The following is a 20,876-nucleotide window of genomic DNA, read 5'->3' as shown; positions in this document are numbered from 1 at the left end:
TCTGATTCACCGTGTGAGTGGTGTGTCACAGTGAACGACTGGTGGACAGAGATAAGGCCAGGACCCACCACTGTAATCTGCTCTGCAAACACATACACATACTCACATCCACAAAAACACATCTTATCAATAATTGCATTTACTCAGGCAAGGTGTTCATCAAAACCTGTACGCTCAGTTAACCTCAACCATTAATCCAACAAAGCTTCCTATTTATCAGATTTGCTTTTATCCTATGAACCTTCAGGTCTTCTGGTAGGGGCCTTTTAATTATTCCCAAAGTCCAGACAAAAACCCATGGAGAGGCATCTCTTTTTATTACTATGGTCCTTGTCTCTGAAACAGCCTTCCTGAAGACCTGAGGGCAGCAGAGAGTGTTGATATTTTTTAAAAGCAAACTTAAAACCTATCTTTTTAATTTGGCTTTCAAATTGTATTTTATTTATTTATCTGCCTTATATGTTCTATTTTAGCCTGCTTTACTACTTTGACTATTATGTTAATTCTATTTTATTGTTTCTTGTTCACAACCCATCTTTTATGTCTGTTTTCCTTCTTTACTTTTACTCTCTTTATTTCATAGTATTCTTTCCTTTTATATGTTTTTAATCTTTTATTAGCTCTTTATTTTATTTTGTTTTTATCTATTTTAACATTTGAATGTATTTATTTTAACATTGTAATCTTACCTCTGGTGTTTCCTCACAGATTTTTGAGAGATAGCTTTTATACTATCTGAATCCATTTACTGACCTTTGCTGCATGTCATGCAAAGAATATTTTTTACTACTTCTTTTTTTTTTCTTTTTTTTTTTTTAAATCAAAGCATAGAACATTGTTTTAATTCTAGTGGACATCCCAAAGTTTCCAGATACTGTATATCGATTGAAACTTTAAGCGAAATACAATATACATACTGCATATTGCAACATGTATGTGATGTGGATAATGTGGAGTGTGCAGAATAATAGTGGATTATTTAAAAATAGTTTAAGAGGTTAAATGTTGCTGCAGTGTAGTGCAAAGTTACCACTTACACAAAAATCTGTTTCAGAAAATGTAATTTCAATCATTTTGGGATCACAACAAATCAAGACTAAGCCCCTGGTTGGATGATGAACTACAGGAGTAAGAGGGAACAGACACAAAGCTTGACTACACTGGAGTACAGTACAGTACAATACATTAGATCTAAATAGAGTAGTGTGTAGCTCTTACTGGAGAGGTGACAGTAATGATTCCAGACTGGGATCGACTTCTTTAAAATGACAGAACACACGGCTCATAAATGCCTCAGCCTTGGAGATGAGGGATGAGAGACAGCACTGATTACTTTGGTGGCCGGTAAGTGCAAAACAACATTACAAAATGTGACACACTGTTACGTGCCATGGTGCGTGTTGTGTTTGGTGCTGTTGTCTTGTTTTACTTTTCTCTCCTTCCGCCCTCCTCCTCCCTCAGCTGATCACCTTAGCTGTGGCATATCACAGCTGTATGATATAAACCCCATGGAAAGCTGGCGCCAGTGCCAGTGGGTCATTCAGCAGCGCAGTGATTGTGGCTGTGTGTGCATGCCTGTGACCAGAACAGTGCTTCAGACCAGCGACTTTGTCCAGTCGTGTTTTTGTTGTGAGTATATCAGTCAGCTTCCCACATTAGGGACCTGTTTAAGTTGTTTCAAGTAAATCACTGCCTTTGCAGTCGAACTTAAGTTGTTCTCCTGTTCTATTTTTGTTTAGCCGTTTTAATTGTTACCTCCCTTTTCCCCTAGACTCTAGACCTTTCCGGGGTCGTAACAAACACTTTTACAGTTTGAGACAAATTTACGTTTTAGAAAAGAAATTAACAAGACGTGAAACACTTTTATGAGTGCTAAGACACATTTTTAAAGTGGTGAAACACTTTAACAAATCCCGAAAATGTACAAATGATACAATCCTCCGGAAAGAGAATGTAAAAAAATACCGGCCATGACATGGAAGTGATAAAGTGAGCAGTGATAGTCCACCAGTATGTTTGCTCAGCTGTTAAATAAACTATAGAGATAAACTAGCTGCTACTCTCATGCTGTGTACAACACTGTTACACAGTTTTCTTGTTTTCTCTACGATTTCGCTGCTAATTTCTTACTGACTCTACAGCACCACTTGGTGGCGGAATTTATACAACGCTTAATTCATGAAAGGACCAACTGCAATGCAAATTAATCTATTAAATGAACTAAATTACTCACAAAAAACAATCAAAACAGTAACAAAAGATTAAGTTTGTTGACGTTGTGAAGTAGTGTGGGATTATAGGAGTTGTTGTCTGTATTGTTTAAGCAGTAGCTTCTCCCGGTTAGGATTTCTTCAGTGTTTATTGTTCAACAGATTTTTACTGGGAGCCAAATTATACGCAGAGGTCTCCTCCTCTCCAAAAAAAACAGGGTCTCTGACCCTGCTCAGCCAATAAAGGTCCTCCTAAAAACTACAATGCTGATGTTTTATCTTATATGCATACTCTTTGGTAGACAAACAACACCGATGAATGCATACAAGATGATTATAATCTTGTGCATGTATACTCTTTGGTAAAGGCGGTATAACACCATTGACAGGCGACCAAATGAAACGAACCACTACCTGATTAAAATAACAGATTTCTCCGAGTTTAAAAAATTGTTGCAAACATTTCGTATAAAGTAAGTAAACAACTCAACAAAATGACATAGCTCGTTTTTAGACATTTTAATGTGGAATAGTTACAAATTATAGCTTTTAAGACTTTACATAACCTATTCCTGATATCAAGATTTAACCAGATGCTGAACACCTTCACCAGTCAGAGAATGTTTCACATTAACTATAGTAATTTGACAAAGCTAAACACTAAAACTCAGAGCCCTGATACACCCACTGTGGATGTGCTGTGATGTTGCTCCAAATCATAGAAGAGCTTAAATGGACAGGGCATCATGAGGGTTTAAAATATATTATTTTCCCTATACTGTAACCTCTTTATTCATCTCATTACCATTTACTGGTTTTCCTTCAGAAGAACATAAGTGTTAGCGGGTAACCTTCTGTCACTGCCCTGTTTACTTTGAGCTTAGCCTTTAGTCTTCAGTATCCACAGTTAGCATAGCATTGCATAATGGTTTCCGCTAACCATCCAACAATGAAGTTTGAAGTTTGAGGCAATACCACATTGTCAAACTTCACACTCTGCAAGTGCAAAGTGATAGCTTAAGAAAGAAACTGTGTAAAAATATACTGTTTCCAGGATTTTAATCCTTAGCACAAAAGGTGTTCACATGCTAAAAAGTGTGAGATGGCGAGGAAATGAGAGCCTAGTTTTTTTCATGTTAACATACACTGCCTGGCCAAAAAGAAAGTCGCCACCATAAAAAAAAAAGGTCACACACTCTAATATTTCGTTGGACCCCCTTTAGCTTTGATTATGGCACGCATTCGCTGTGGCATTGTTTTGATAAACTTCTGCAATGTCACAAGATTTATTTCCGTCCAGTGTTGCATTGATTTTTCACCAAGATCTTGTATTGATGATGGGAGAGTCGGACCACTGCGCAAAGCCTTCTCCAGCACATCCCAAAGATTCTCAATGGGGTTAAGGTCTGGACTCTGTGGTGGCCAATCCATGTGTGAAAATGATGTCTCATGCTCCTTGAACCACTCTTTCACAATTTGAACCAGATGAATCCTGGCATTGTCATCTTGGAATATGCCCGTGCCATCAGGGAAGAAAAAATCCATTGATGGAATAACCTGTTCATTCAGTATATTCAGGTAGTCAGCTGACCTCATTCTTTGGGCACATTATGTGCAAATAATGCCCCCCTGTTTAAAACGATAGTGATATATATTGCGATAGATACGTAATCAATATCAATAAAAAATACGTCCAGTAGAAAGTTCGATAATTTCACTGAACTTCATTGGAAGAAACCACCGAAGAGAAAAAAAGGCGAAGCAAGGTTGGTTGCATGATCAAACTCACTCGCTCCCTGGTAACCTAGCAACATATAACTGTAAAGATAATGTGTGAGCGTCCACACTTATGAACTATAAACGTCCTACAAACAGCGCTGTCAAGAACGCGCTGTGTCGGCAGCTAATGAAAATAGACTACTGATGACCCGTTAATGCTGTATGTTGTGCGGAAAAATGATTTGTGTGTTGATCAGAAGTATTTCAGACACTAGTCGCTGTGATGTTTCAGTATTTACAGACCAAGCTGATATTGAAGCACAATGTGCAAAAGCGTGACTCGGGTGCAGTAGTCTATTTGCGCACAGAGACAGCTCTGATGAAGAGTTTTTGGGACTCGAGTAAGCACACAGGTACACACTGTCTTGAATAAGTAAACTGTGTTCTTTTAAAAGGTTTAATTTAAAACTCAGCCCAACCTGAACCCAGTCTGAGTTAATATACCCGTCCAGTTCAGTTAAGCAAATAATTACCGGACCCTTAACCATTGACCCCACACTGTTTCAGGTGTAATATGTGTGTTTTAAATTGTGTTTCTAATAAAAGTAAATTAAGAAAGCTTTGGAGTATAAACACAACAAATTAATAACTACTGGTACATTCAAATAAAGAAAAGTGTTTTTCCCAGCATGACACCCCCCAAAATAGACTGTGTCTTATACACCGGTTTTTACAGTATGTGTACATTTACTTATTTGGGTGTTTTTCATGGTTTTCACACTTTTATCGTGATACAGTTTTCAGCCATATCTCCAAGGCCTACTTTCCATCATTTTGATAGAGGTTGATTTTGTTTCTTAAGTCCATAGAAACTTCGTTCCACAACTCTGCTGCTTGCTTTTTGTATGTTTTTGAGAACTACAGCATGCCTTTCTGTTTTTAATGCTTGCCTGTGGTTTGCATCTTGTTGGTAATCCTCTGCTCGACAAACGTTTAGTTGCCAATCTTCAATTATGTCTAAACGGTTAAACTTGAGGCATCATGCGCTAAATCTCCCACACAGTTCTTTCTATATTGACATAAACCTACTCAGTTTAAAAGTAGGGCATGGCACTTTAATGGAGTATCTATCACTGTATTTCAAATTGAATGTGCTGCAGCAAAGACCTTGAAAAACAAAAACAGGTTAACTGTCCAAATTTACTGTCTGAGCTGTACATTCAAAGGATAATGTTCTGACATAATATCTGCATAATCTATGATGGAAAATAAAAGGTCGGTGACAATTTGTTTATTCACAGACAGAGAGCGCAGAACCATTAATTGACTGATATAGTATTCTGAATGTGATCTTTATTTGATATAGATAAATAAATTCATTAAAATTTTAATTGAATTCAAATATATTAAATTCAAATGTATAGTATAGACATGCTCTGTGTAAAATATCTGAGATGGATTTTTGTTGTGGTTTGGCGCTATATAAATAAAGATTGATTGATTGATAAATGAGGCCAAAAGGAAAATTCCAAAGTTTGTCATAACAAAGTATTTCAATGTATCAAATTTCTTAAGTGAAGACCCATCAATAAAATTAATAGCCAACTCCACCAAGAATCCACCAAGAGAAAAATAACAGAAAAAATGTATACTTCTTGGGCAACAAATTATTAAATATCCTCACCTTGTCTGAAAATGAACACATTTCACCATCATGGTATACTCACACCATTGGATTCACTCTTACTTCACCGAAAGAACAGAGTACATTTCCCTTAGAAGTGCAAGGTTCCGGACACAGACTGTCACCTGCGGGGTCCCCCAGGGGTCAGTCCTTGGCCCCATCCTTTTCACACTATAAATGCTCCCCCATGTCATCAGTCGCTATGGAATCTCATTTCATTGCTACAGTGATGACACACAACTTTACATGAAAAGGGACACACACTGCAGCTTCATCATCACCATCTTTATCTTCTCTATCAACACTCACCGCCTGTCTGAAGGAAACAAAGCTGTGGATGAAACACAACTTTCTCAAGTTGAACAGCTCCAAAATGAAGCAATTTTAGTTGGCACCCCACACCAGATCCACATCCAACTCTTCCCTCTCCTCATCAGTCACCAAACTTGGTGTAAGATTTGACCCTCAACTCACCTTTGAAGCCCATATCAAACATCTCTGCAAGATTTCCTTTCACCATCAGAAAAATGTTGCCAAACTCTGTCCCATACTTAACTCATCTGATGATGAAAAGCTGGTCCACACCTTTGTCTCCCCTAGACTGGATTACTTAATTGCACTTCTCACTGGGATCCCTAGCAAGAGTCTCCAGAGACTACAATATGTTCAGAACAGCGCTGCAAGGATCTTAACGAGTGTGAATATATGAACACATCACGCCCATTCTCTATTTCATGTCACTGGCACCCTGTCTCCGCCAGGATTGAATACAAGATCTCCCTCCTGACTCACCAGTGCATCTATGGCAATGACCCCCCCTAACTGAAAGAACTTCTCACCCCACTAACCTCAATACGATCCTGCCACTCAGCTGAGGGCACCACAGACTTTTGAGACTTTTTTTAAAAGGACTTAAAGCATTTCTTTTTAATAGAACCTTTGTCTTTTAATTATTATTTTATGATGCGTTATGTTTTTATCTGTGTTTTATTTTGACGTTTCTATCTTGTAACACTTTAAATTTTGTTTTCAAATGTAAAGTGCATCACAAATAAAATGTATTATCATTATAATTATTATTATCATCATTATTAAGTAGATCACTTCATTGTTGGTTTGGCTCTGCACATAAGATTTGTTGACAGTAATAAAAATATAGAAAGTCACCTGCCTTATCCTTTAAGAGTGATTTTGCTGAACAGCCCAGATCCAAAACATCAAATATATAGCACAAATGGCGCTTTTCCACTAGCACTAGCACTACTTAACTCAACTCGGTACCAGGAACGACCTTTTCCATTACCAGTACCTCCTCAACGTGGGCGGGGTCGTTGAAACTGCCATGACTAAGTTTTATACACGACACAAACACATAAACAATGGAGGACATCGGGGCAATGGTGTATTTGCTGCTGGCGGGTCTGTGGCTTTTTGTCACACACAAAGCAAGAGAAGAGAGCTGAATCGCTGTAACGCTGTTGCCAGTATTTAAAAATGCTGGGTTTGATTCTTGTGTGGGACGGCTCATGACTCTTCCAGTGACGACACTCTGACCAATCAGCAGCAGACTGTTGACGTCGCATTTAGTATCAGCTCGGCTCGCTTGGAACCTCGACAGAGCAGGTAAAAAGTACCAGGTACTATCCTTAAGACCGTGTAAAGTGAATTCAGACATTTTCTTCTAAACACATTAAATAGGTCATAAATGTATTTCTAAAAAAAGGTTTAAAAAGCATTTCAACCATTTAGATTTGAATTGTGGAGCTAGGCTTCACAAACTGTGTTTCAAGATTTCTGTGTCTGGATTTAATGGGCGGGTCTGTAAATCACCACCCAATAACACACCGGAGCATAAACCCGCCCCTGGTGCTGTATGTATAAATACATTCAGCGCATACTACTACTACTACAGTCTACAGTTAGCTGAGTTAGCCGCCGAGCTAGCCACCGAGCTAGCCGCCGAGTTAGCAGCTGAGTTAGCCGCCGAGCTAGCAGCAGAAAGCTCTCAGGCCTACAGTCGATGTCTCTGGTAGAGGTGGTGACTTTGATTGACAGGTGACACTTGGTAGGGGGCGGGGTTTCAGCGAACTCGGCGGCCAATCCCACAGTGTTTGGGAGAAGAGAAATAGGCAGACTTTTACACAACTTTGAAGCTTAATTTCATATATTTGGCGATTTTTTTTTAATCATTCAAATTTGGCAGGGTGGTTAACAACACACTTTTCTGTGGTATGTCAAATTCAGAACACATATTTATTTTTACTTTACACAGAATTTAACCCTTGGGGCTACCCTTAAAAAAAACCCGACACTTTTTCACTTAGGGACCCGAAACGGTCCCTCCCATAAAAGTGTAATAAAAATTTAATTTTTTTTTTCACTTTCACCTCATCAAATCTTTTCAACAACTTCAGACCTAACCATAGATATAAAGTTTGTTTTATTATTTTTTCATATTTGTATGCCCTTTTTTCATAAGAACCCTGGATGTTTTTCAATGGGAAAAACACAAAATATGCAATATTTTCTAAAAATGAGGTGCAAAGTGGAATATTTGGGATGAGGTTATTACAGCCTTGACAAGGTCAATAATTGATAACAACATTGATTTTGATGCATTATTATTTTTGGAGCAATGAGAGCTTATTCAAAAAAACTGACACTTTTTCACCTACGGACCCAAAACGGTCCCTCTCATAAAAGTAATTAAAACTGAATATATAAACTTTTTTTTTCCACTTTCACCACATCAAATCTTTTCAACAACTTCAGACTAAATCATAGATAAAGTTTTGTTATTTTTAAATATTTTTTATGTTTTTATGCCCTTTTTGTCATGTGCTTGCGTTCACAATTTAATACATAAACTACAGATCACTGTGAGGTGCATTTTAGATGCATGTGCTCGACATTTGGTGCACTGATTCCAAACCCTTCTGCGCTGTGGGCACAAGACACACTGCCTCCACTTTCTGAGGGCCCTGGCTGTGGCTCCTCCTCTTCCTCTTCCTCTTCCTCCTCCTGACCATGGACCTGGCCCCGGGCTTGTAGGAACAGGCTCGCTGCAGATGGTCTTCTGGGCAAATGGCTCCTACAGGATTACCCCATTTCTTGATCTCCATGGAGAGGTGTCATCCTCGATTGCCTCTTCCTCTTCCTCATCATCCTCCTCCTCCGAGCTAAAGGGCCCCTCTGTACCTGGCAGGAATTCCTCCCCTGATCCATCCTGGTTCTCAGAATCCTCACTACTGGTACAATCCTCCTCAGTAACGTCCTCTTCAGTAACGTCCTCTTCAGTAACGTCCTCCTCAGTAGCCCCGTTTCCACTAAGGAAGTTCCATTTTGCAAGGTAAGTGAACCAGGCCTCCATTGAAACTTTACGTGATAAAGCTCTGCTGCCCCTGGTGGTTTCGGGGGGTCATCGCACCTATTTTCCCCTTATTTTGAAAGTAGAGGCTTAGATTTATTAGGTATTCGTGGGAAAAGCATTATAATAGGTCAGGATTACAGTATATCAAAAATATCTGGTTATAATGGGAGTCAATGGGACCAAATCAGGCCCTAGGGTAAAGAGTGACGGCATTATGCATATCTCCTATTCTATACACCTTGCAATAGAGGGGATCGTGGGATTTTAAAAATTATAATAAAAAACAAATCCTGGCCAAGTTTCATACAATTAGCCTTTAAACTGACCGATATATTGAGAATCAAAAACATAAAATAAGCAGAATGTACACGTTTGGGCCCTGAGGTGCCTCAAAAGAAAAACTGAGTAGAGTCGAGCAGTGCTCAAACTGTATAGTGGAAAAGCGCCAAAAGTCAAAGCTTGACCACAACAAGCAGAAACACCCCAACCGAGGTTTACTTCATTTATTTGCTGTAAATACTGCAGATATGAGCTTTCTGCTTGGTGGGATTCCAAGAATGAGATGATGTGTGGGTGTGTGTGAGTAAGAGAGAGAGTGAGAGTGTGTGTTTTTGTCTGTTTTTTTTTTTTTTGGCAAGTTCAGTCCTCCTGTTCACGCCATATTACCTCACCAGAGCAACACAAGAGAAGCTGAGGCCAAAACAGTATGGCTTTCTACTATTCACACACAGCAAACACCACTATGGAACCTCAAACAAGCAGACAGCTAGTGAAGCATCTTATGCCCTTAATATCATGCATTTTTGACATGCTTGTTAAAAAAATGATGATGTTCTAAAAAAAATTATGATTAAACAATGCTGTGTTTAATGTGTAGTTAGGCTACGATCATGTTTTGGATTAAAATGATCACAAGATATTAAGGGCAAAAAACATGTATCCATGGTGCATTTAATGGCATGCTAATTTATTTATTGTGCCATTTATTTATTTAGTTTTGGCAGTTCTGGCTTTCAATAGACTCTGTGGTATTTTAGCAGTACTTAGGGGGACAGTGATTACGCTTCACTGTAATATGGTAAATTGTTAAAATGTAAATGTTTAAAAATTAAATCTGTATCAAATAATGAATTTTAGTCTTATTAATATATTATACAGTGTTGCAAACTGTGTGAGAAGTTTCCTATGAGAGGGGACGCACGGACACTGATTGCACTCTGATTCTAACCTGACAAAATTAATCCTCAAAGTATTTGATGCCAGCCTCAAAACCAGTCTCTCACTGTAATAAGCATTATTGCATGAGACATAATAGACTTATCTTATGTGAGCCCATAAATGGTAAAATGCTCAGTGGGTGTAGTGCACAGCCTTGAGGTAGATCACAAAAAACTAAAAGCAATCTCATTTCCAATAACAATACACAACGTACATTTTTTCCACTCATCTTCTTCTCAGGGAATTTGCATTAACTTAAAGGCTAAAAGTAATACTTAGTGGGTTGAATTATGATGACGGGAAAAATCACATGGGACAAGGTAATCTGGGGGGGGGGGGGGATCAATCAGTGATCGGAACTCACCTCTTACATAAGACCAGCCAGCCTTACTTGGTGTGTATATCTGCTTGGCCTTTCTCCATCTGATAGTGGCAACATTCTAATTTGCTGAGCTGTAGTGCTGTAAAATCGGTAATCTTCAGCACTGAAACACAGCTTCTCCAGTTTTTCTCATATCACATTTTGTCATGATATCATTTTAAAAGAGACCATTTCTGTCTGAAATTGAATGCAACCAGTCAGACTTTAACTATGTAAAAGGGCCAGGCAACACTGAAGCATTTCTGACTTCAAAAAGGCCGGTATTTAATTTATGATTGCTGCAGTTATAGCAGAATCAAAGTGATAGGATGATCAGCCATGTGGAACAATGCAAAAGATGAGGAAAGCCCACTCTAACTGTCTGTGTTGCCTGAGCAAAGTAGAAAATCTATGTAAACCTTGCATTGGCAGTGAATGAGGCAGCTGTCACTCACTGCTCAGTGGAAATGAACTATTGCAAATTCTCTTTTACACTCTCTGCAGATCACAGATGAAGACACCAAGAGCACAGAGAATTGATTCAGTCCATCTATTCTCTGATAAACTCATTTCTTGGATATCTTATTCATATATCTCTATCCAGACAGGTATGGCAGCCATGTTAAAGAAAAGTGTATTTTGAACTGATGACTACACTGGGACATTTGAAAAATTCTGAGGTACAATACAGCATTCATTGAATTTTATATAATTCCATGCTGCTTATGTAACAAGCCTCTGACAGATGCATAATAGATGTCAAGCAATGTGTACATCAATCAATCTTTATTTGTATAGCGCCAAATCACAACAAAAGTCATCTCAAGGCTTTTTAGACAGAGCAGGTCTAAACCGTACTCTTCAGGTTTAATTTTAAAGAGACCCAACATTCACACATGAGTAAGCACTTAGACAATGGCAAGAAAAAAAACCCTTCATTTTAAAAAGGTGAAGAAACCTCAGGCAGAACCAGGTGGCCATCTGCCTCGAGGGGTAGAGAGGAGAGAGAGGAAGGATAGAAGAGAGAGAAGCACATTGACAATCAAACATGAACTATGGAATGATAATCAATTTCTCAGAAGACGTTCAAAGGTTTTCCAACTGGAGCTGTTAACAAACAGTAACTTAAGTATGAGGACACTTATATAGTTAATAAAAAGATACACCTAAAAAAAATAAAACACGACTATTTGAGGAGTTCAGCCAGCTAAAATAGGCTGAGTGGACTGCTTGCATTATGCATTGAGAGGTTTTGAGGTGCACAAGGCTCACAGAATGCTGTCGTGACATGTCACAGCTGATGGTTGCAATTCACGATCCAGATGAGAATGTCAACAACCACTGCACAGCTACAGCTACATAGAGTTAATATCTCAGTACACTTCATTTTGGGCCTATTGCTATTTTTGAATGCCACAGTTCTATTATATTATGTGATGGGGTGACAGCTGAGCAGCTGAGTTGCTGACACCCTTTCCAGGACTGAGTGACATGAGGTTAACACAGACCATGATGTGCATGCATAGAGTCAGTAGTAGAAAACACACCAATTTTGTCACAAGAGCTAGATGACATCTAAATACACAACACGATAGCAACCTCCAGAAGGTCACAGATACCACACCAGGTGCAAGCGCTGCAATACTTATAACCGGACAGTTCTTCTACAGTATAACCAAAGTAATTTTCCAAAACCACTTCTAGAGCTTCATTCTGGACAGGACGTCAGAGCGAAGGTAAAGGAATTCAACTTTAATTTTATTTATGTCCCCAAAGGGCAATTTGTTTTGCAGCAGAACAGAAATAGACACATAACACACACCCCAGTACAGTAATAATACAGTGGTCAACCACACAGGGAGACGCAACCGCAAATCAATAGCAGGACAATAAATATATAAAGTGTTCAGAAGAACGCCACAAGCTTAATAAACAAGTTAAAAAACCTGAGACCACCGTAAAAACTATAAAGATCTGCCAGGTCAGGGCTTGTTAACTCCTCCCCTGGTCTGAATTTAAAATAGAGATGGCCGTAGGGATAAAAAAGAATGTCTATACCTGTTGCTTTTAACAGGGGGGGAACCTCAACCTGGAGCCAGAGGGCAAAGTATGAAACACAGTGAACAGGGGGTGGCTGGCATCTGACAGGATGCTCTTAGCCTTCCTTCCCACCTGTCTGGTAAAAAGATCAGAGAGCGAGCTCTGCTGTACACCCAAGATCTTGCTGCTCATCTTCACTATTTTAATGAGTGCATTTTTTTGTTTGATGCTGAGGTTCCCATACCAGCACATCAATGAGAAAGTAAAGATGGACTCAATACAAGATTTATTAAAAAAATGGTCATGAGGGACTTGTCCACATGAAAGAATGACAGTTTCCAGAAGCAGAAAATGTATTGCTGACCCTTCTTACAGGACAATTGGCGAGTGTAAAAAACTACAACCCTATGTGGTCAAGACAAATCAGTGCAGGCTCAATTTTTCTTAAATCCATTCTGCTCATTAAGTAAAATTCAACAGTACTGAGTCAGTCTAACATTCATAATAATGAAGCATGGTGTTCATGCAGGACACGGAAGTCATATATGCCCCAGCTGTAATCAGCTGACAGCGACTGATTGAATCAGCATACCTTATCAGACACACACCAATTTTCACCACCAGCCTGTCCCTTTAAATATGACTCCCACCTACACTGATCTTGCTTCTCCGTTGCTCACACTGCTGCTGGCAAAGCTTGCTTCCATTACCCAAGTCTCCACCTTTCTGGTTCAGGGTCCCATCATGGCTCAAGGGTCAATCTGAAATTCATTCTTGCTCTCAGCCCACTCTGCAGGGGTTTTTGCATTGTGCTCCCTGTTTTAGCTCAGCATGCTGCTGGCTAATCCAGGGGGCATTTTAGCATCTTAGAGAGAGAGCCTTCAGCGCCAAGTAAAACTGTATTTCCATTTGTTGCAATACATGGTTTGATCCATGACGAGAGTGTTCCTGACTGTACTAAAATATAATTTAAACACTGTATTAAACAGGCTGATTCCCCTGTAATTAAGCTGTATAATTAGGGACCGAGCCGAAAGGCAAGAGGACTCCATAGGAGTCCTGCCCTTGCCTGGAGGCAAGGACCCTATTGTATTTGTATCGTTTATTATTATTCTACCGCCTCTTTGAGCCTTAATTTGACCCCCTAAACCTGCTCCAAAACTCACCAAACTCACATCAGGTCTGGCGAAAATTTTGAAAAAATTGAAAAATTAACCCCAAAAGTGCTCCATAATGGGCTCTCTAGCGCCACCTAAAAACAGTAAAACGGCCACTACGCCTGATAGGAATGTCGTAGAAAGATCAAACCAAAACTAATTTGTTTGTCTTATCAAGACCTACAAATCACACGCAGACACCCCTGACCTAAATCCAACAGTAAGTGCACAGTTTGCCGTTACATGTGGGATTTTCGATGATTTTACACGCTTTTCAAAATATATATATATTATTCCTGCATACTTTCAGCTACAGACTCCATTCAAACGTCAAAATGTAGCCACAAGTCTCATCTATAGATGTGTGTAATTTGGTCTGGATATGTTTTATACTTTTTGATCTGCGGCCCCACATGTGCACCCTGTTCCTCTCCCATTCAATCCCGAATCTCCATTCTGTCTGTGCATGCTCTGTTGCCATGCTCTGCAGTCGTTAACTACCATGGCAACGACTGTGTGTGTGTGTGTGTGCAGCTGGCTCAGCCAGGTTCATTTGTGGTCTTAGTGTGCCACCCAGTGGAGAAAACTTGTAATGATACCTGATAAGGAAAAGGTGCCTCAGTTTTCTGTTTCATGTTCAAGTTTATTGACTGTATATTTATGATTTTAGATATCTGTGCAGTCTGTCAACTATTTCACTGACATTGCTGTCAAAGTCTAGATCAAACACGAATTACATGAGCATGAACTACAAACATATCTACAGGTTTCACTGGAAATAAGTTCCTCTCCTGTTTGACTACTCAAAGTGTTGGAGGTTCATTTCAGTGGCTCAGTCTTAATGTCTACACAGACAGTGTGTTTGTGTGTAATGTATATCTATGCGTCTAAATGCACCTGACGGAAACCTTTCCGCTTCGCAGCGGCCCGACGTGCGCAGGGGCGCGAGGTCCCGCCCAACGCTGGTCGCAGCTTTAATTTTTCCATTATTTTGTAATGGGGTTGGGAAAAATTTTACTTTTCCATACCTGGTGGTTGGGGAAAGGTTCCCTCATTTAAATTGGCCAATTCTCTAAACAACGAACTCACAACCTGTCTTTTCCAGCCCTGGGCTCATCCTTCCCTGGTCTAAACTAATAACATGTAGCCGTCCTACTACCTGTCTGCTAGATCCGATCCTATCTAACCTCCTTCAAGCTATATCACAGACTGTCACCCCGGCAGTCACACATATGATTAATTCTTCCCTATTCCCCTCTGCTTTCAAAGTGGCTAGGGTCGCACCACTGCTCAAAAAACTCACTTGATCCCACTCAAGTAGAAATCTATCGGCCGGTCTCACTCCTCCCATTTCTTTCCAAAACCATAGAGAGGGCGGTCTCTAGACAGGTAACAGAATACCTGTCAAGAAACAACCTTCTCGATACACTTCAATCTGGCTTCAAAAATGGTCACTCCACCGAAACAGCCCTGTTGTCTGTGACAGAGGCCTTAAAAACTGCTAGAGCTGCTGCCAAATCCTCGGTTCTCATTCTGCTAGACTTATCAGCTGCTTTTGACACTATTAATCACAGCAAACTCCTGTCCATACTCTCAAGTATGGGCATCTCTGGCAGTGCACTTTCCTGGTTCGAATCTTACCTTACTGGGCGCTCGTTCACTGTGACATGGCAAGGACAGCTGTCTGTGCCTCACCACCTCACCACAGGGGTGCCCCTAGGTTCGGTGCTGGGACCCCTCCTCTTTGCCATATACACCACCTCGCTAGGCTCGATCATCCGCTCGCATGGTTTTTCATACCACTGCTATGCGGATGATACTCAATTCTATCTGTCTTTCAAGCCTGACGACCCCACTGTCTCAACGCGGATCTCGGATCGTCTCGCTGACATATCCACATGGATGAAGGACTATCATCTTCAACTTAACCTGGCGAAAATGGAACTGCTGGTCTTCCCGGCCAAACAAGGTATTCATCACAACATCGATATTAAAATTGACTCTCTATCTCTTGTTCCTACCAATGCTGCTAGGAATCTAGGTGTCATTATTGATAACCAATTGACATGTCTCTGTTGCAATATAGCTTGAATGTTATTCTCTCTTGTAAGTCGCTTTGGATAAAAGTGTCTGCTAAATGACTAAATGTAAATGTAAATGTTAAATACTGCTGTCTGCACCTGTTATTTGCGCAGTTATTCTTAGTAGATCACCTACAAAAAGCACGCTAACTAAACATGCAATCTATTCGACTGCGTATGCCCTTCATTCGGGATTTTAGTAAATCCGTCCCACTTATGGCAGCAAACTATCATGAAAGGTGCTGATCTGACAATTTGAAGCAATCTGGGGTTCAGTATCATAGCACACAGGTGGAGGTGGGGATTTAACTGTCAATGTAATGTATTAGGCCTATCACCAAGTGGGATATAGTGTCAATCTTTCTGATGGGACATTTTGAAGCTTGTATTTGAGTTTGTACTGCACTATATTTAGCTGCCAAGTAGAGAACAGATAACTTACCAGCACAGTCTACCTGTACCATGCTAGACAAGATGGTTCCTTGATGGGACGTCTTTTAACTGTTTTCAGTTTTGAGGGATGTCAGATTGTACAATAAACATCTGGTGAACTGCAGTGCTAAAGTGTGAACAGCAGTTTCATTGCTGCATATGTCAAATCATCTCTTATGGAGGCGAGCAGCTCCCGGTTAGATTAGTGATTGCTAACAGCACCATAGATACGGTCTGTGCACATTGTGCATCAGTCACCATATGGCAGACAACCCAGCCTCATGGCAGTTTGTGAAATGGTCACAAAATGTAATATTGGTTCGTGTCCACGGACACAAATTTTAAATTTTTTTCCTGTCACACAGCATAACTTTCCAATAAATGAAGAATCGCGTTAGTTCATGCAGGACATGGAAGTCACACGCCCCAGCTGTAATCAGCTGACAGCCACTGATTGAATCAGCATACCTTATGCAGAGTTTTTTTGTGATTGTTGCGGGCAAAAATCCTTGATTATGCGGCACGTTTTCTTAAAAAATGCGATGGAATATGCGGGATATTTATGCAATTTTATTCAATGAAATTGTGGGAACTTGCAAAAATTATGGGAACTTGCAATGAAAAAGAGAGAAAAAAGTAATTCCGCTATTCTCACTAGGCTACTACCTTAATATAAAGAGTCATTTCTAATTACATTCTATGATAAGCAAGAATACTACATCACAGAAAGTGCTGGGAATATTTAAGATCTCATCTTGTTTTATTTCAGACCTTAATAAACACATGGCTCAAACTTACAAAACATTGATGAGTCAAACAAGTTCTGTAGCTTTACTGTAAATCTTTTTTTATTATATTTTCCATGACATACATCAAAAGGTAACACACACACAATGTATCGAAGTGACCTTGTAGAGGGGTAGTAGGAAGTTTGCATTACACCGTGTATGTTGAAAAAGACAACAAATTTAACCGAAGCCAGAACGGCTTCCACAAACGAACCCTAGTTACCCATCATCCCTTCTCACCCACTATTAGAAGAAAATAAAAGGAAAACAAACATACAGAGAGAAAAAAAAGAAAAATTGAATAAACAATTAAAATAAAATAAAGGAATATAAAATTAACTAAGGAACTGGACGGGGGGGGGGGGGGGGGGGGGCATCTAATCACTTTCTGGGTGAATAGTAGTTTTAGCTAAATAATCTATGAAGGGCTGCCAGGTTTTGTTAAAAACAGTACCAGAACTCGCAAGCGAAAACCTAATCCTATCAAGTTTGATAGGAGGTCTTAACCCAGCTATTGTATGAAGGGGGAAGGACATGTTTCCATTTAAACAAGATAAGGCCAGTACACTGCACTTTGTCCCAGGTAAATCAGGTGTTGCAAGTGGGGGGGACCCAAACAGTGCTGCGCAAGGATCAGGACTAAGATCTATATCAAGCATTGTGGCAAGAGTATCAAAAATTTGGCGCCAAAAGCCAGTGAGAGTCGGACAGGACCAAAACCTGTGCAAACCTGTGCGTGTGATTAGCAGGTGACTGCTTACACCTATTGCAACTGTCACTGGTGCCCGGGTAAATATTTGCCAATCGAGCGTTCGTGTAGTGCACTCTAAAGAGAACCTTGAATTGTAATACGCTGTGTCTAGCACATATGGAGGACGAGTGAACTAACTTAAGAATGTGGTCCCACCCGCCGTCTGAAACTCGTACTCTCCTCCTCCCAAGTCTGTTTCAGGTGAGTCATTTGGTTGGGGTTAAGGGAGTCAATGGAGGTATAAATCACAGAGATGGAGCGTCTCTGGGCAGGGTCGAGGGAGAGCAAAGAGTCAATCGGAGACCCGGGTGGGTGATTAGGAAAGTGAGGATAGGTGGTTTGGACAAAGTGCCTGGCTTGAAGAAAACAGAAAAAGTGAGAGTGAGGTAATTTGAGCCTGGCTGCAAGCTCTGTAAAACCAGTAAAAATGTTATCTTTGTAAAGGTCCTTGACATGTAGCAGGCCCTTGTTACGCCAGACATTAAAAGTAGGTTCTGACAGTGAGGGTGGAAATAGATGATTTTTAACAATCGGGGCCAAAGTTGAGGGTCCATTCAAGCCATAAAATTTACGGAACTGCAACCAAATTTTTAATGAGTTGACAACAACAGGGTTCTGTGAGACATTGTGAATCTTAAGAGGGACTCGCGCAGTAAGGAGGGACTGTAAAGAAAACCTTGAGGACCGCAGTTCTACCTGAGCCCATGAGGTACCTGCATCAGCTCCGTTGTCAAGCCAGTGACAGAGCTTATAATGTTGCATACCCAATAATATTGGATAAAGTTGGGTAGTGCGAGACCGCCCAACTTTTTGGGGAGTTGTAGAACGGCCTTTTTAATGCGGGGAGGCTTATTCAACCATAGAAATGACGATATTGTCTGGTCTAGCTGACGAAAAAAGGATAAAAATTGGAATATGTTGGAACAAATAGAGTAATTTAGGGAGAATTACCATCTTTACCAAGTTAACTCTGCCAGTTAAGGAGAGAGGGAGAGAGGACCAGCGAGCCATATCAAGCTTACACTTGTCAACGAGAGGGCGAACATTTCTGTTAAAAAAGGTCTTTGAAAGAAGCAGTGATGAATACGCCTAGATATCTAAACCCCTCCGAGACCATTCTAAATGGAAAAGAAGACGTTGGCATCTTCCTGGACAGGTGGTTGATAGGGAGAAGTTCGCTTTTATTAAAATTTAATTTATAACCAGAGTATCTACCGAATTGGATTAGAATGTCTGTAATAACAGGGATGGACGAGGCAGGGTTAGACACAAATAATAACAAATCGTCCACATACAGGGACAGCTTGTGGGTTACATCGTTCCTGGTGATGCCCTCAACTCTCCCCTCCTCTCGAAGCCAAATGGCCAACGGCTCAATAGCTAGAGCAAGTAGGAGGGGCGAGAGGAGACATCCCTGTCTAGTGCCCCGGCGAAGGACAAAGGAGGGTGACCTCACACTATTTGAGAGGATATGGGCAGTTGGGGAGTCATAAAGTAATCTAATCCATGCAATGAAGTCAGAGCTGAAGCCAAATTTTGACATGACGTAGTACAGATACTCCCACTCGACCCTGTCAAACGCCGTCTCTGCGTCTAAAGAAATTACCACCTCAGGTATGACAGGGTTGGGGGAGCCAATAATGTTGAGAAGTCGTCTGGTGTTAAATGATGAGTTTCTTCCGGCCATGAACCCAGTCTGATCCGTGGAAATCAGGGCAGGCAAGGCTTGCTGCAGACGTGAGGCTAGGACCTTGGCGAGAATCTTTTGGTCGACATTTAAAAGCGAGATGGGCCTATAATTGCTGCATTCAAGGGGATCTTTGTCTTTTTTTGCGTCTTTACACAATACATGTGTTTATCGAATTTCGTTTGTCTACGTCAATCTGAGTCAAGGGGCTAGATTTTTTAAATTTTGGAAGGGGCACTATTGAGCCATTTTGCGACCGCCTTTGACGAACACTATGAAATATAAAAATTTTCGCCAGGCATGGCTTGCGTGTAGAATTTGGTGAGTTTTGGGGCACGTTTAAGGGGGGGGAAAAGGCTGTCGAACTCGTAGAAAAAGTATAATAATAATAATCTCTACAGATACAATAGGGCCTCGCACTGTTCAGTGCTCGGGCCCTAATAATAATCCTTACAATTACAATAGGTCCTCGCACTGGTCAGTGCTCGGGCCCTAAAAATGCATTACCCATTACACTATTATATTTAAGTTGAATAAATTTACTGTAGATTTAGTCGACTATCAATCATTGATATTTAGTTGACTAAAACAATGTAAATGACAAAATTTTGACTAAAACTAAGTGACAAAAGACTATGACTAAAACTAAGTGACAAAAGACTATGACTAAAACTAAATCAAAATCTGCTGTCAAAATTAACACTGCTTCACTGTTGATTTTAATAATAATAATAATCCTCAACAAGAAGCCACAAAAGTGTTTATTGATAACTCAACAAAATGATGGATAAATAGTATTGCCATTGGCTTTAATTATTCACTTTCAATTATGAGAAATTTGGGCTGCTGTGGACGATAGCAGAAGCAGCTACATTAGCCTACCCATGATCCTCAGCAACCGTTACTATGGTGAAGACGCCAGCAAGAGTCAAAATGTGCTCAGTATAACAGAAGTAGGCTACTATTCCTCACTGTCGATTATATTTATATCCTCAACATTTGTCATCACAAAACATGAAAGTGTACTTGATAACTCAAAAAAAACAACTACTCTTCATATTTTGATCCTTCACAGTATGGAGCAGGTCATTTTTGACTCGGCTCAAGTATTATTTTAAAGACGCAACCCAGTATTGTTGCAAGCATTGATGCGCAACTCCTGTTTTGGCTTTAATATCTGAAATAAAGCAACATCTTTACTTTCTTAGCATAGATAATCTAGATAGTGTAATTACTAGATGGCTGTCGTAGATATTTGATATATTCAGTAAATATATAATTTCACGACCCTATTTTACAACATAACACAGCCTGGAAGAACTGTCATCACAAAACTGCAATTTCTAGAATAGCTAAAATAAATAAAAAGCGATTTAAA

General features: G+C 40.0%; 1 protein-coding gene across 8 annotated transcripts in view; it reads right to left on the bottom strand.

Moving 5' to 3' along the window:
* nrxn3a (neurexin 3a) overlaps positions 1-20,876 on the bottom strand; it is a 240,686-nt gene that overhangs the window by 182,710 nt on the left and 37,100 nt on the right. For 5 of the 8 annotated variants that reach the window (XM_062440935.1, XM_062440938.1, XM_062440940.1 and 2 more), the window contains exons 2-5: positions 8,583-8,612; positions 6,361-6,413; positions 6,016-6,037; positions 1,103-1,120 (exon numbers count right to left, since the gene is read on the bottom strand). The exons of 1 other annotated variant lie outside the window; for it this stretch is intronic. In XM_062440935.1, coding sequence (XP_062296919.1) covers positions 1,103-1,120; positions 6,016-6,037; positions 6,361-6,413; positions 8,583-8,612 — 123 coding nt within the window. The remainder of the gene's footprint in view (positions 1-1,102; positions 1,121-6,015; positions 6,038-6,360; positions 6,414-8,582; positions 8,613-20,876) is intronic. 2 more of the 8 variants (XM_062440941.1, XM_062440936.1) reach the window with 2 other exon arrangements.

The sequence above is a fragment of the Scomber scombrus genome, chromosome 19, assembly GCF_963691925.1.
Source record: "Scomber scombrus chromosome 19, fScoSco1.1, whole genome shotgun sequence".
In the NCBI taxonomy this organism is placed as follows: Eukaryota; Metazoa; Chordata; class Actinopteri; order Scombriformes; family Scombridae; genus Scomber; species Scomber scombrus.
This window is presented reverse-complemented; position numbering and strand designations above follow the sequence as displayed.